The sequence below is a fragment of the Saccopteryx bilineata genome, chromosome 6 (genome assembly GCF_036850765.1).
Source record: "Saccopteryx bilineata isolate mSacBil1 chromosome 6, mSacBil1_pri_phased_curated, whole genome shotgun sequence".
Classification (NCBI taxonomy): domain Eukaryota; kingdom Metazoa; phylum Chordata; class Mammalia; order Chiroptera; family Emballonuridae; genus Saccopteryx; species Saccopteryx bilineata.
The window spans coordinates 200,187,389-200,203,818 of record NC_089495.1 but is presented as its reverse complement, the minus strand read 5'-3'; the positions used below and the strand labels follow the sequence as shown (position 1 = coordinate 200,203,818).

General features: G+C 53.0%; 2 protein-coding genes across 2 annotated transcripts in view; both read right to left on the bottom strand.

Annotated features, from left to right (window-relative positions):
- LOC136309545 (protein-glutamine gamma-glutamyltransferase 2-like) overlaps positions 1 to 16,430 on the bottom strand; it is a 75,761-nt gene that overhangs the window by 42,222 nt on the left and 17,109 nt on the right. The window lies entirely within an intron of this gene.
- The window catches only part of LOC136309547 (protein-glutamine gamma-glutamyltransferase 2-like), a 28,752-nt gene continuing 17,061 nt past the window's right edge, over positions 4,740 to 16,430 (bottom strand). Inside the window, exons 8-13 of the mRNA XM_066237866.1 lie at positions 16,011 to 16,114; positions 14,278 to 14,520; positions 11,828 to 12,100; positions 7,175 to 7,335; positions 5,980 to 6,116; positions 4,740 to 5,252 (exon numbers count right to left, since the gene is read on the bottom strand). Coding sequence (XP_066093963.1) covers positions 5,102 to 5,252; positions 5,980 to 6,116; positions 7,175 to 7,335; positions 11,828 to 12,100; positions 14,278 to 14,520; positions 16,011 to 16,114 — 1,069 coding nt within the window. The 3' untranslated portion in view covers positions 4,740 to 5,101. The remainder of the gene's footprint in view (positions 5,253 to 5,979; positions 6,117 to 7,174; positions 7,336 to 11,827; positions 12,101 to 14,277; positions 14,521 to 16,010; positions 16,115 to 16,430) is intronic.

Genomic DNA, 16,430 nt, shown 5'->3' with positions numbered 1-16,430 from the left:
CCCCAGGCCCTCCTGGCACATCTCCCTTCACACCGGCGACCTCCTGTCTCCATATATTTGCCTATTCTGGACATTTCGTATGAATGGAGGTATACAAGATGCGGTCTTTGGTGACTGGCTTCTCTCATGGAGTGTGATGTTTCCAGGTTCGTCCATGTTGTAGCATGTGTTGGTACTCCACTCACTTTCATTGCTGGATAATATTTCATGTTATAGATATAACTACATTTTATTTAAACATTCATCAGTTGATGGACTTTGGGGTTGTTTCCACTTTTTGGCTGTTATGAGCAATGCTGCTATGAACATTCGTGTACAAGTTTTTTAAGTGGTCACACGGTCTCTCTTCTCGTGGATGTTTATACTTGTAAGACCGGTGGCTGAGGCCAGGCAGGTTCACATTGGATTCGGGCAGACGGCAGAGGAACTGTGGAGCCAGAAAGCATCGGGATCAGGAACACCTCCCCTCAAAGTGGTGGTGGTGGCGGTGGCTGAGGGTGGCTGAGGGAGTCAGGGAACCGCACCCCCGTGGTGGGAGGCAGGGAGACTATCGGGGAGAATCGCTACAGAGGGAGAGAGAAAGCAACCCTAGCTTTCCTTTATTTTTTTTACAGAGACAGAGAGAGTCAGAGAGAGGGACAGACAGACAAGAATGGAGAGAGATGAGAAGCATGAATGATTAGTTTTTTGTTGCAACACCTTAGTTGTTCATTGATTGCTTTCCCATATGTGCCTTGACCGTGGGCCTTCAGCAGATGAAGTAACCCCTTGCTCGAGCCGGCGACCTTGGGTCCAAGCTGGTGAGCTTTATGCTCAAACTAGATGAGCCCGCACTCAAGCTGGTGACCTCGGGGTCTCGAAACAGGGTCCTCCGCATCCCAGTCAGACGCTCTATCCACTGCGCCATCGCCTGGTCAGGCACCCCTAGCTTTTCATAGAGACACACTCGTGTCTTTCTTTAACGTGCTCAGGCACTAATCGTGCAAAGTGCTTGCAGCCGGGAAAGCAGTGAGTAAGCCTAACACAGCTGTGTATCCTTAAGAGTGGAATAGTTGGGTCATGTGATAGCTATGTTAATGAGCCCAGCCTTCCAGCTCTGGCTTTCCCAGACCCCTGCAGTACTGACGCTGAGAGGGAAACACTTGCCATTTCCATTGTCCAGGGTCCGAGGACCAAGTCCTTCCTTCCGCTTTCCAGGCCTTTCTGTGGGACGCCATGTTTGAGAGCCAACTGGATTCTAATTCCTGCTCTGCCATCAACTTGCTGGGTGACGTCGAGTGAGCCGTGCAACGTCTCTGAACTTCGGGTTCCCCTTTGGAAAGCGGGACGATCATCCCTACGGCCTGTTCTGAGGATCAGCTGAGAGCACGAAACCCAGCTTTACGTTTATCCGTTCAGCATATTCACTGCTGACCGCTGCGCCGCGCACTGTTCACAGCCAGTGAGACCCGAGTCTGTTACAGCCTTGTGTTTACATGCGCAGCGTCCTGTTTAGACCTCGCCCATCCCTGGAGGCCTAACCCCACTGGTGTCCCGTCTCCAGAAGGAGAAATGGAGAGAACTCTGCAGCTGAGTCCCCCTTCTTTGTGGCCCCTTTGGACTTAATTTTAGAAGCTTCGCGTACAGAATTTTATTGAAACTTTATTGAAGTAGAATATTCATACAAAAATAAGACATATATATATTGCACATTTTTATAGGCTGAATGTGCCAGTCTACCCAGCATCCAGAGGAAGAAAATTAAAACCATTCCAGTCCGATCTTTCCCGCCCACCTGAAAAAACAGTCCTGACGTCTGACACACAGATGAGATATGCCTGTTCGTGAACTTCGTGTGAGTAGCACCGTGTTGACAACAGTCTTTTTGTGTCACCTCCCTTTGCTTAACTTTGGGTCTATGTCATAGATGCATCGTGTTGCTTGTCTTTATAGATCCTGTGTTCTCAAGGCTGGGCGCACCACTTTTAAGGGGGTTTCTTTTTTTTCCATTGCTTCTGCTTTTAATGGGACCCTTTGGACTTCGGCTCCTGAAACAGAACATGGTTTCCCCGATGTGTGTTTTGGTGTCTGTCCCCAGGCCTATGGCGGAGGGCACCGGGGAGGCCAGGAGAGTGAGCTGACCCCGGCTTGGCCTCACGGTGCACATGCTTCCCTGCCTGGCCCTCCCCCCTCAGCTTCTCCTCCTTAGATCCTATCAACATTCTGTTCTTCTGGGCTTGGCTGGAGGCCAAGGGATGAGCTGGCCGGCATTCTAGGCAAGCAAGAGCAGCTGCAGCGCAGAGGAACCTGAAGGGTGGGGAGCTGGCCCCAATCAAACTTCCCCACTCCACGGCGGTCATCAGGGCTTGTATGGAGGCTTCTGCCCCGTGCATCCTGGGCCAGATTGGGTGGAAATCGGGCCTCCTCTGGGCTAGGCTGTGCTCTGACTCAGGCAGGCAGGCAGGCAGGCAGCCTGGATTCAATCCCAGCTCTGCAGTGATCCCTGTAAAATGAGGGAAACAAGCTGAGAAGGTTGAGGAGTAAATAACAAAGCACTTAAAGGTTTCTGACCTGGAGTGAAGTCGGCTATGAGGGTGGCAGGAGCCAGGAGCAGCTCAGTATTTTATATGCACTGTTTTCACTGAACTTACACATTGGTCCTGAGAGTAGACATTGTATCATCTGTTGGGAAAACAGCTGTGTTAGGCTTGCTGGCTGCTTTCCCGGCTGCAAGGATGTTGCAGGATCAGTGTGGGCACGTGACACAAAGCCACCTGGTGTCTCTGTGAAAAGCAACGGGTGCTTTCCCTCCGTGGCAGTTCTCCCAGATCGCTCCCCCACCACTGCAAGGTGTGGATCCCTGATTCCCTTAGCCGCCACCAGTCACCGTGACCCTAGGGGCGGTGTTCCTGATCCCAGCCCTCCCCTGTGGAAAGTGTTTTTCTTTGCTTATTTGCTCATCTGACTCTGTGAGCCTCTGATAAATGGGGATGGCACAGCGCTTTCTGGCTCCACTGTTTCTCTACCATCTGCCCGAATCCACTGTGAATCTGCCTGAATCCACTGTGAATCTGCCTGACCGTGGCCACAAGCATTACATCATCCTCACTCAACAGATAAGGATGTGGAGGCACAGAGAGGTTGAGAAACAGCCTGAAGCCACACTGTGAATCCGTGGCAGAGCCAGGCTTTGATCCTGTGTCAGTGTGATTCCATAGCCCGGGCCCCTGACAGCAGAGCTGAGAGCCGAGGGTGAACAGGGAGCCAGACTGTGTAAAGCCTTGAACGCAGGTCAAGTTTAGACCTGGCTGGACCCGGTGAGAATGAGCTCACCCACCCACCCACCTTCCTCAAATCATGACAAGAACCAGACCAGACCTTGTTTGAATGTAAAAAATAAACTTTTATTTCAGTGTTTGCTCCCTGGGGTTCAAAAGTGTATCTACTGCCTGCTTGGAACTCAAAAGCATCTATAAAACTGTAGAGAAACATAGCAGTATTTATATAGAACATACATCCGTGGGCTCATTTTGTGATGCTTTTCTGTGCAAAGCAGCAAGTTCTAAGTGCATCAGCATGACTGTCCCCAGGGCCCCTCAGGGCTTTGAGGGCCCTGGAGGCTATGACTGCCCTACAGTCAGGGAATGCTCCCTTCCTCCCTCACCCAGCCTCAGGGAAGCCAGGTCGCTGGAGAGTGTGGGTGATGAAGTCCGAGATGACAACCCGCGGGCTCCCCGCGCTGTCTTTCAGAGCCCTGGTCCTGCAAAGAGGGGCCGGCCGAGCGGCTGCATTAGCAGCTGAGGCTCTTGCGAAGCCCGGGCATTGCAGGGGGAAGGCTCATGGGTAGGGCAGGGGCCTCCGGGCCCTTTTCCCATAGAATTTGGGTCTGACGGGAGGTGCCTGGCATAGGTGTGAGACCTGGAGAGGGCTGGGTGCAGAACGGCGGTCCTGGGAGGGCTGGGTGCAGAACGGCTGTCCTGGTCATGGTTCCACTCATAGAAACGCCCTGTGCAGGTGGCCTAAGGCTCTGTGCAGCTCAGGGTAGGACTTGCTGTCATTGGCAAGGCTGGGTCAGGGCATCGGAGTACAGAGCTCAGAGGGCCTTGGAGATCAGTTGGTTCAGCCACGCCACTGACCAGTGGAGACGCCCGGACCAGGGAGGAGAAGCCAGCGGCTGGCCAGGTTTGGTTTGACCCTCTCTAATCCTTTCCCACTTTCTCACCCCAATGGGCTCCTCTTGGATCAGGTCCCCAATGGCCCCACCTGGCATTCTCAGGTCAGGGCTGGTGTCACAGACCGAGCACCGGACTCGGAGTCAGAGGCCTGGGCTCTGTTCCCATGCCTTCACAGTGCCCAAGCTTTCGAATAGCCACAGGCCCTCCTGTGCAGAACGGGCCACCCCTGTGTCTGAGGCTCTGTCTCCTCACTGAGAAAGCAGCTCCCACTCTGCAATTTCCTGTGGCAATTATATGGGTTGGCAGCTGTGTGAGCACCAGCAAGGAGAGGAAGCACCTGGTACATAGTAGGTGCTTCACATTAGTGAGGAGGGTGGGACTGTGGGCCAGAGCTGCTGGGATGTGGGAGGAGCTTAAGCCTAGCCTACGCCTGGGACCCCCCCCCCCCAGCCCCACCAGTGCTGGCTATCCCGAGGGCTCCTGGGGCAGGGCATAGTCCAGGAGGGGACAGGACACACAAAGATGTTGAGTTCCTTGATCAGGCCAATTGCACATTGTTTTTTTTATTCTGTTCCAAGGGCTATGAATAGATCAGACAATACAATGGGTGATGGTGATCGGTTGCTTTCCAAGTGGCATCTGGGCTGGAGAGGGAGACCTGAGTCCCTTCTCCCCCATCCCCAGCCCAGTCCACCGGGGTCAGGGCTCCCCCTGCCGAGGCACGGGACATTGCTCACAAGTAGGGGGGTGGAGGACCAGGCTCAGGGGACAAGATGGGCCAGAAGTACATTCTATTCTAAACAGCACCCACCCTCAGGCAGCACACACCTGCCCTGGGGTTTGGGGTCCACGTATGGGGCAACTTTTCCTCATTAGCTTGGGATAAATATTGGGGGTCAAGGTGAGGGATCTTGGCTGGCTGAGGAGGGGCTGGGCTCAGGAGCCCCTTAGCGGGGGCCGATGATGATGTTCCGGTAACCCTTCACGGCCTTGAGCTTGTTACTCTCGAAGTTGACCACCAGCTGGTAGCAGCCCACGTGGAGAGGCAGCAGGTACACCCTGACCTTGGCCTCCTCCCCCGCCTCCACGGGGTCTGGGCTGTGGAGAGAGAGGAGGGGTTAAGGACACACCCACGCCTGATCCCCATGATGGGGTCAGGCCAGGATGACGCCCAACTACTCAGAACTTGGCACGGAGCCTCTGAACCCATGAATGTACCGCTTAATGCGGATAATCACGACAGTAATAACTGTACCGACTCACTACTCTCTGAGGGCCTGGGCAATCTGTCCTGCTTATATGGCAGGGCCAGTGTGTGTGTGTGTGTGTGTGTGTGTGTGTGTGTACACTCAATGCACACATGGGAGTGGATGGTGTGCCTGGGGTAAGAGGTAAGAGTGTGTGTGATCGGGTGACCACATGCATGAAAATGCATTGAGCTGTACATGTGTGATTTGTGTTTCTTACTGTATGTTGGTTACATTACAATAAAGTAGAAAAGAAGAAGTGTACATAGATTTGCTCCTAGGACCCACATAGGGACATTCAGGGTGTAGGTGCTTGTGTTAGGTCAGGGCCTGTGCGTTGGGGGACAGGTGCTGCGTGGTGGAATGTGTACTTGTTCAGGTTTGTAAAGGCACCACGTGGTGTGGGTGTTAGAGGATGAGCAGGTGGGAACTCGGCCCTGAGGTATTTAGGAGGGGACACGGGTGTATTAGCAGCCATGTGGGAGATGAGAGGACGGGTTATGGGCCAGTGTTTGGTGGCCTCCATCAGCCTCTGCTCTCTGCTCCCAGGTCCCCAGGCTGGAGCGACCCACACTTACAGCTCCACAGTCTTCTGACCCTCGGTCAGGCCAGCGCCCTCCACAGTGAAGGTGCAGGCTTCGAGGGCCACGGTGAGTGGGTTCCTCAGGGACACCTCGGCCACCAGCTTGCGGTTCTGCTTGGGCTCTCCCAGCACCTGGGACAGGGCACAGCACAGATGTAAGGGGCGGCACTGAGGGAGGGCGCCCAGAGCCCCTCGAGGGCAGGGGCGATCCCAGCTGGGCCACCTCTGTATTTGCTGCAGTTTGGTCCAATGTTTGCTGAGCAAAGCTATGGCCACTCTCGCTCCCTGCCTCTGTGCCTCAGTTTCCTCATCTGCAAAACACAGGTGGTGATACCAGCCCAGGCCTCCTTCGTGGACCTGCAGGGAGGCTCCATGCTACCCAGAGGGGGCATAGCAGCTCCTCTGTTCTAGGGTCTGAAGCCAGCTGATCTCTGCCTCTTCCTCACTGTGTGACGGCTGCAGACGTCACTGCCCTCTATGAGCCTTGGTTTCTTCATGGTAGGGAAATTCCTGGCCGCACGGTTCTCATAAGCATTACTGAGCTAATAACGTGCACACTCCTAGCAGACTGGGTCACAGTGCTCCCTCCCTCCCCCTCCATCCTTTATCTGTAGCTGCTGTGCTTGGGGGTTTAGGGCTGTGGCTCCTAGAAGGGAATCACCATGATGCCCATGTGGACGGTGACAATAGTCAACTTTTATTGAGCCCTTATAATGCGATGGATGCAGTTCTACATGTTTGTGGATGCACATTTAACCCTGACGACACCGTCTTACAGATGAATAAACTGAGGCACAGAGGGACAAAATCACATGCCCAGGGCTACCCAGCCACAGAGCCAGGCAGTCAGATGCCAAGGTCTGTGCCCTCAACTCCTCCACCCTCCGGTCCCACCAGGGCCCCAGGCACTGGGGATCTAGTGTTAAGGAGTTTAGCTCTGAAGAATCTGTGATTCTGAGATCCCTAAGTTCCATGACCTTCCCACTCTGAGACTCTAGGAGTCATTTCTAGAAGCTACAGAGTTCCAAATCTTGTGGCTTCACAAAGCTTTTCTTTGATAAAGCCGAATTTGAGGATCCCTGAGGTGTCAAAGATTTGAGAGTGCGGGGACACAGGTGCGTGAGGCCAGCCCACTCCTGCCCTGGGCACGCCCTGTGCCCCGCCCCACCCATGCCCAGCGTGTCTCTTACCCGGATCTTGATTTCTGGATTCTCCAGATAGATGTCCCTCTCAGCCAGCAGGTAGATGTTGGCAGCGGGCTTGACGAGGAGGCCCTGCACCTTGATGAGGTTCGACTCGGTCAGGTTGTCACAGTACTTCTCATAGAGGATGTTGAATGGGATGCTCTTCTCTGCGGGGTGGGGGGGGGGAGCACGTTCAGGGACTGAGACCCAGCCCCCGCCTCTCCTCTTGCATTCCAGAGGGGCGAGGAATATGCCTGCTCTCTCTGGTTGGTGAATGGCAGGGCGCATTCCGGGCCTTTCCCCCTTCTGCCCTGGCACTGGGCTGCCCAGGGAGGTGCTGGGCAGGGTAAAGCCCGACAGGCCTGGGTTCAAATCCTGCCTCCACCCTCTGCTCATGGTGATGCTGGGCAAGTCACTCCACCATTTAGGACCTCACTTTCCCCCCACGAGGTTGGCAAGAGGTGTATGCATGTTTTAGATGAGGAAATACTTCTCAGATCAGGAGACCCGGCCCTGCTTGGCCACTGACTGGCTGCATGAGCCTGAGAGTATGACCACCCAGGCCTGTTCTTCCTGTTTCCCCAGACCACCAGCACCCTTAGCTCTGGCAGAGGTAAGACCAGAGGTCATTGCAGAGCAGAAGCCTCACAGTGGTGGGGGAGGGGTAAGAAAAAAGGCAGCAGGATCAGCTCCTCCCACTGCAGAGAAAGGAAGTGTGAGTTTAGCCCATTTTTCTGACAAGAACACTGAGGCCTGGAGGCACCAGGGGGTCTGCCTGTAGGAGGCAGGAAGGAGCAATGAAAAGAGAACAGGACTGAGACTCTGCTGGCCTGAGCCAGGCCCAGCTTGTCCCCTCGGTCACAGAGACACTTGGGCAGATCCTTCTGTCCCTCAGACTCCACTGTCAAACAGGAGGGCTGGAGGGACAGTCCTTGGGCCCCTACAGCCCTATCAACCTCTCGTCATGTCCCAGGGCCATGACTGGGACGCTGTTGCCTCTTTTCTGCCATCTGCCCCCCCCCCCCCCCCCAGTGACCAGCCATTCACATGATTTTTCACACATCTGAGTGTATCCTAATTATTCACTTATTATTTTTCTTTCAAATCTGCTCACTTTCTATTTTTTAAACCAGGGAAAATTTTCATCATTATTTGCAGCAAACCAGTCCCGTCTGCCATAAATAGATGGTAAGCGGTAAAAATAAACACAAGCTAAGTCATGCTTATTCAAATCCTGTGAGATGCGGAAGGTTTGCACTTTGGGACCTGAGCTGACAGTTCACAGGGGAGGTTACTGAGGGCTGGGATGCTGAGACCCTGATCGTCCGCTGGGGGACGCCCCCCGGGAGGTCAGCTGAAGGCCTGTGAGGCCCGAGAGAGCCACTCTGTCACCATGAGTCAAGGTCGGGCTTGGCAGGCCCCCTGATTCCCCACCTACCACCCTTTGGGAAATGCTGCCTTGGGGTGCCCGGCCCTGTAGCCATTCACTCCCAGGATGGATCTGCCCGGCCTCTGATCGAATGACGACGTGGGCTGTGGGGGGGAGGGGGACACACAAACCAAAGTCCTTCCAAAAAGGACAAAAAGCAGTGAGAATTCCTGTGGAGCCAGTGGAAAGTCTGACCAGCTCACAGGAAAGAAAGAAAATATTGTCCCCCAGGAGCACGGAGGACATGGCCCCAACTATTGACTTTTCCGGAGGCTGAACCGGGGTGGGGCAGGACTTTTGAGGATTGCTTTCTGGTGGGACCACGGCCTGGCCTTGGGCCAGGTGCTAGCGGGGGGGGGGGGGGGGGAGGAGACATGTGAGCTCATATCGGTAATTCCTTAGATGATGTGCCCTGTTCTGGAAGGTGCCGTGGGCAGATGTGATCACCAAGGCCACACTGGCTGCATTCCCGGTGACCCACCTGGAGGGGGGAGGGAGGGGAGGGAGAAAGGGTGGGCAGGAAGGCGGGGAGAGAAGCAGCAGGGCAAGGAGGCAGGGATGGGGTGGGGGCGGTGACTGGATTCGGTCCTGCTGCCCACGCCTTGGCTTCCTGGTCATTCATTAGCACACGGAAACCCCCCATCTCATCATCTCAGAATAACGCGCGACTTGGCCAAAGTGTGAGGTCTTCCAGGGTGAAGTCTGTCGCAGGTTGAGCTTGGCTTTAGGGCACCCTGATTTTGGCTTTAGGGCACCCTGCCTAGCCCAGCCTTGCAGCCTAAGGATCACACATAGGACCTCTACCCTCTTTGGCCCTGTCCCTGCAGCCTGTGCCTTTCCTGGGTCAGTGATGTTGCCAGAGGGACCCCTTGTGCGAACACATAACCAGGATGGGAAGAAAAAGGACAAGCTTGGCTGAGGCTTGGAGGAACGAGGCCCCAGGGGCCCGGTCCTGTCTGGGAGGCGGTGAACATGGCAGAGGCCCAGGAGAAATCGGTATGGCATCACCGGCCCAGGCTGAAGTTCACTTCATGCCACACATTCCAGGAAGGACACTACCTCCCTTTGAGGTCGTTCTGAGCCCAAGAATGAAATGACATGCATGCATTCTAACCAAGGGGCTAGAAGAGCTCCTCAAAGAGAAACCAGCCTGACCAGGCGGTGGCACAGTGGATAGAGCGTCGGACTGGGATGTGGAGGACCCAGGTTCAAGACCCCGAGGTTGCCAGCTTGAATGTGGGCTCATCTGGTTTGAGCAAGGCTCACCAGCTTGGACCCAAGGTCACTGGCTCAAGCAAAGGGTTACTCTGTCTGCTGTAGCCCCACGGTCAAGGCACATATGAGAAAGCAATCAATGAACAACTGAAGTGCCACAACGAGAAACTGATGATTGATGCTTCTCATCTCTCTCAATTCCTGTCTGTCTGTCCCTATCTATCCCTCTCTCTGACTCTTTCTCTGTCTCTAAAAAAAATAAAGAAAAAGGAACGCGAATTTGTACAAATGAGGAACCGGAGGCCTGGGATGGAGACGAGAAATACCCAGCAGCCCACAGCCCGTCTGCAGAATTGCTGGAACCAGAACTTAGAAGTCCTGACCACCCCACACACCTGACGCTTATGGCCTGGATGCCCAGGTCCTTCTCAGTCATCAAGGTTAGCAGGGACTCAGGCACTACTGAGCCCAGCGCTGAGACCACCATCTGGCACAGAAGGTGGTCAGGAAAGGTCCCTGGGACTTGGGGGAGACACGCCTGTTTGCACTTCTGCTCAGCGAGGAGAGAAGGCCCCTCCACGTCCAGGCGCGGCCACAACCCTTTCAGGGTCTCGGGATGATTTTAAGGAGGCATGGTGACAGAGATGGGCACCAAAAGGGACCAACCGGGTCATCTACTGACCTCATTTCACCCCCAAGCATGGCAGACCCGGAGCTAAGGAGCGAGAGGAAGGGGCTCTGCCTCACAGGGTGGCCGGCCCAGGCTCTGGGACATTTACAGGGAGACGACCAAGGCTCGGAGGAAACCCTTCTCTCCACACAGGAGTGGACAGTCTCCCCTGTCACTGTGACGGCTACACTGTCCAGGATGGGGCGGATTCTGGCCACATTTCGAGTGCGCAGTAGCCACATGGAGCTAGCCACCACTGCTCTGCCAGCACAGACACAACAACCCCAGGGTCTTGGAGAGTTCTGTGGGCAGCATTGGTCTAGCCAGGGGTCGGCAAACTCACTACTCAACAGAGCCAAATATCAACAGTACAACAATTGAAATGTCTTTTGAGAGCCAAATTTTTTAAACTTAAACTATACAGGTAGGTACATTGTTATTAACTTAATTAGGGTACTCCTAAACTGGCCTTTGCTAACACTCAAGGGGCCAAAGAGCCACATGCAGCTTACAAGCCACAGTTTGCCGACCCGGGGTCTAGACCAGGCGTCCCCAAACTACGGCCTGCGAGCCGCATGCGGCCCCCTGAGGCCATTTATCTGGCCCCGCCGCACTTCCAGAAGAGGCACCTCTTTCATTGGTGGTCAGTGAGAGGAACATAGTTCCCATTGAAATACTGGTCAGTTTGTTGATTTAAATTTACTTATTCTTTATTTTCAATATTGTATTTGTCCCCATTTTGTTTTTTTACTTTAAAATAAGATATGTGCAGTGTGCATAGGGATTTGTTCATAGTTTTTTTTATAGTCCGGCCCTCCAACAGTCTGAGGGATAGTGAACTGGCCCCCTGTGTAAAAAGTTTGGGGACCCCTGGTCTAGACCCTCATCTCTTGGAGGCAGAGAACCGCCAGAGGAGAGAGGCTCCCACACTGGGCGTGAGATAGCCGGAGAGAGAGGAATTCGCTGGGAGAGAGCAGTAGGGAATCTGGGGAAGCGGTCAGGAGTCTCAAGAGCATGAGATGGAAGAAAACAGCATATAGTTGCTGAGAGTGCAGGTTCAAGTCTCAGTCCTGTCGCATCCTGACTGTGTGGCCTTGAAAAAGTTACTTAACCTCTCTGTGCTCAGTCTTCTCACCTGGAAAATGGGGGAGGCAATAAAAGACTCCAGCTCCCACTTCTGTTATAAGAATTAAATGGGTTGATATCTACAAAGTGCCTAGGACAGGGCCTATGAATGAGGGCGATGCAAGTGTCGCGGAGGTAAATTGTACACACTACACGCTCAGGGAGCGACCCAGCACGTCGATCTGTGATCAATAACTGGTCCAGGAACACAGGGCCTTACCGGAAAAGGGCTCCAGGGAGAGATTGAGCAGATCCTGGGAGGCACACACGGGTCCTCGGAGCCCGTTGTAGCTGACAGTGCGGGCGCAGAGCATGAGATGAAAGACATGGCCCTTGGCGGTGTTGTTGGTGATGTGGGCAAAGACGTCAAAGTCACTGCCCATTTTCAAGCTCTGGGCCACACGGATCCGCATGGCCACCCCTGAATACTCCTTATGGGTCAGCTTGTTCAGGTGGTTGGCCCTCTGGAAAGCCTCCCTCTCCTGTGGGGACCCTGTGGGAGGAGGCAAGAGAGCTTCATGGCTGGAACCTGTTCCAATGGGGAGGAGGCTGAGTTAGAGCATCCTGGCCTCTCGGAGTCCTGGTGACTCAGAGCAGCCCCAAAGGAACTCCTTCTCTGCATTTCTGTGCCAGGAAGAGAAAAGAAGGTTTTCTTCATTTTCTGAAGTGAACTCCTATGCATCCCTCAAGACCCAGCCCAAAATGACCCCTTCTCCAGGAAGCTGCCTTTTTTTTTTTTTTTTTGTATTTTTCTGAAGCTAGAAATGGGGAGAGACAGTCAGACAGACTCCCGCATGCGCCAGACCAGGATCCACCCAGCACGCCCACCAGGAGGCGACGCTCTGCCCACCAGGGGGCGATGCTCTGCCCCTCCAGGGTGTCGCTCTGCCGCAACCAGAACCACTCTAGTGCCTGGGGCAGAGGCCAAGGAACCATCCCCAGCACCCGGGCCATCTTTTGCTCCAATGGAGCCTCGGCTGTGGGAGGGGAAGAGAGAGACAGAGAGGAAGGAGAGGGGGAGGGGTGGAGAAGCAGATGGGCGCTTCTCCTGTGTGCCCTGGCCGGGAATCGAACCCGGGACTTCTGCATGCCAGGCCGACGCTCTACTACTGAGCCAACCGGCCAGGGCCCAGGAAGCCTTCTTGATCACTCCTTCCCCAGGATGAATCCGTCTTCTGGAGTCTCACAGCCACCTATGGCCAGTTACAGTGTTTTAGCTCACCAAGTTGTTTCCTGTGTATGTGATTACCCTCTTGAGCTGCTTGAGGACTAAGGCTGTGTTTATGTATCTTTATGTCACACCCAGTGCCTGCAATAGCATCTACACAGGGGTTACTTCTCCCAGAATTCCTTTACCCCCCCCTCCCTGAGGAGTGCTCCAGCGGGAATGACTGCCCTTCCTTTCTGATCAGTTACCTCTCTCCTATGCTCCTTTCATTTATCCTCCCCCCTCAATTGTTGTGAAGTACGTATCTCTTTCATCTATCAAACTATCAGCTCTAGACCTTTGAGAGGCCTGGAAAAGCATCTTTTTCTTGTTTTATCCTTTCCACCTAGAGCATGGCCACTTAATATCAATAGCTCAACCCTCAGTCAGCCCTGGAAAGTCGGTGGGGGCCAGATTGGGCAGGGGCTATGGTTTCTTCATCATCTCTGTGAGCCCCACTGTGCTCCAGCACACAGTAGGTGCTTAGAAAAATACCTATTGTATTGGATTGGCGGCCAGTGGGCTCAAATCTGATTTTAAAAATAAGCCCCATCCCGCCTGACCTGTGGTGGCGCAGTGGATAAAGCGTCGAACGGCAAATGCTGAGGTCGCCAGTTCGAAACCCTGGGCTTGCCTGCTCAAGGCACATATGGGAGTTGATGCTTCCAGCTCCTCCCCCTTCTCTTTCTCTGTCTCTCTCTCCTCTCTCTCCCTTTCCTCTCTCTCCCTCTCTCTCTCCTCTCTAAAAATGAATAAAAATAAATAAATAAAATAAGCCCCCTCCCTTTGCCCCTACTGATTTAGCATTAGTGGCAGAAAGAGGCCTTGTATTTGTACCTGGTTAAACCCATCTTATCTTTACATTTCTCTGGTCCATTTCCCTTTCCGGTGTCCCCTCCCTGTCCACCTTCATGCCCACTTCTTCTGCTGTACCGGAAATCCTGCAATAAAAGATGTCACGACGTTCCAGGAACCTGTCCTCCGTGATTGTTCTGGATTTCCAAGCCTCTCTCATACACATACGTTGCCATGAGAAACTGAGATTGTCAATCTAAAGGTGTAGGTCCCGCTATTAATACACAACATGGGCATAACTGATGTTCTGTTTTGATGCAGGCTTCTCCTATATAGCAGTCATCTCCAAAAAAGCAAGGCTTAACGACCAACTGGAATCTTGTTGTGGAACATAGAATTATTTTCCTAAACCAATAATCCTCCAGCACCGTCTTCCAGTGTGTTTGGTAAGGTGCACTTGGAATTTTTTGGAATGAAAAGTAATCCACAGGTCATTCATTGTTGTATACAGGCTGCCAGGTAACACAGACACACACACATAGACACAGACATACACACACAGACACACACACACTCACAGACACACACACACAGACACACACACACACACTGGGCTGGTAAGACAGGCGGCTGCTCTGCAGGGCAGTGTGGAAGGCTCGGGCACCTACCCTCCGGGTACTTGTAGGTGTGGGTGATGTCCTCCCGCACGTCACGGCCCACACTCTTAGTGCTGATGTTGAGCCCCACGATCACGGAGTTACTGGAGGACATGTGCATAGAACCATCTTTCTTCCGGATCCAGTCCACCACATCGGCGTTGACCTCAGCAAAGACAAAAGGTGCGTCGTACTTGGTGGTCAAGTCGCCTTCCTTGATGGCACGGACGGGAACCGGGCCACAGCAGTATGTTCCTGGTTGGGGGGAGAGAGGAGGAAGGAGAGATGCGTCGGGATGAGGGTAGGATGGTACCTTCCAAAACCTTCCACAGTTCAGCCTCACATGGTAAAAAGTCTTGAGACCATAAAGCCCTTTGAGGATTCCGCTGCTAGAAAAGCAGCGTAGGGTAGGAATTAAGCCTGGATGGAGACTCTGCTGCCGGGCTTTTTGGGTCACATTCCAGCTCTCATTAGCTGTGTGATGTTGTGGTAGTTACTTAACTTCTCTGAGCCTTGGTTTCACGTGGGGATGATATTTATACCTACTTGATGAGCATTTGCATACACTAGATACTAAGAAAGTGCTAAACAAAATAGAAGGCTATCGCAAAGCGCCCTTAGGAACTGAGGGAGCCAAGCAGCTGGCCTGTATTGGAGAAGGCAGGGCTTCTGTCTGGTGTTAACAACTTGTTTATCTCAGTGTGGTTCACAACTGCCTCCAACCGGCCACAAATTTGCAAGTTGAGGACCAGAGGCTGCTGGGTAACTCTATTACAGTGTCTCCATTTGCTGGAACATGGTAACATGAAATTAAAATTCAATCACAGAACACTACCTGATGGAGAAATGCCAGTGACGTAGAGAGACGTGACCAAACCAACATAAAAGGCTACATACAGCCAGAGTTCTCAACCCCGGGGTCCACGGACCCCCTCAAGGCGCAACAAATAGAATTCAGGGCTCTGTGAACTTGGATGGGAAAAAAATGACATCTTTATTTCGCACTGTACTTTGATAGCCCTTCCTTCCATTGTGAAAGCGGATACACCATAGTCTTCAGTGCCCTATGACTCACCGCCCATAAAACCACAGATATTTTCATATTGCTCTGGCATTGTCACCAATCCCAGGAGTTAATTGTTTAGGCTCACCTCTGCCACTAAGTTATCAAGTTCATTACTTCTATCGTGAAATCTTGTTATGTGAAGTCTGTACTATTATTATATTACAAATTTATTTTTCAATTTTTTTTTGATAACTGTATTTGAATGTCATTGCTTAACTTTGTAAACGCTGGATATTCTGTGAATTTAAAAATTTTATGTTGAGAAAGGATTTATTCACCAACTTTGCCTTGGCGCGCGTGCTCTCTCTCTCTCTGTCTCTCTCTCACCGACGCACACATATACAAACAAGTATATAATTGGAAACTACTGGAAGCTGCGTGTGAATGTTAGTGATGCTTCTTTGAAGGGAGAGGACTGCGTTGCTATTTGATATTTTCTTTATGTTTGTCCTTATTTTCTGCTTTTCACAATGGGCGGAAGTGACTATTCAAATGGTAAAGGAGCGTATTGTAAAATATCAGTGAATTCCCCCACCCTCGGGTGGGCCAGTCAGTGATCTTTGGAGTCAGCCAGACCGGGCTAGAAAGCCAGCCCCGTGCTTTCCAGCTGAGGGACGCACAGTGAGTGCTCTCTGAGCCTCAGTTTCTTCATCTGGGAAATGGGGACCCACCGACCCACCTTCGCTCTTCTCCTGGGGCGTGGGGTCGAGGGCCTGCCACCCGTCATACCCCTGCTTCAGGTCCGGCCTGGTCATCCACGACTCCACCCAGCAGTGGTAGTTCCTGTTGGGAAACAAAGCCAGACGTTGGCCAGGACTCACACTCAGACTGTCAGTCTCTTCCCAGCCCCCACAGTCCACTCGCCGTGTCCTCCATGGAGCCCAGCATGGCCCCTGACACTCTTCTGTGCTCTTCCTCCTGGGCCCTCGCCAGCTGCTCACTCCTGCACTGAGAGTCATTCTCAATGCCTCTCCTACATCCCTCCCCTCACAGTGGCTCCTGTAGTTCAGCTGAGGGGGCCTCCTAATCTCTTGACTCCGCCCTTACTTTGCCAGCCTCTGGAAACAGGTTCCGCCTTGGTTCTGGACTCATCACCGGC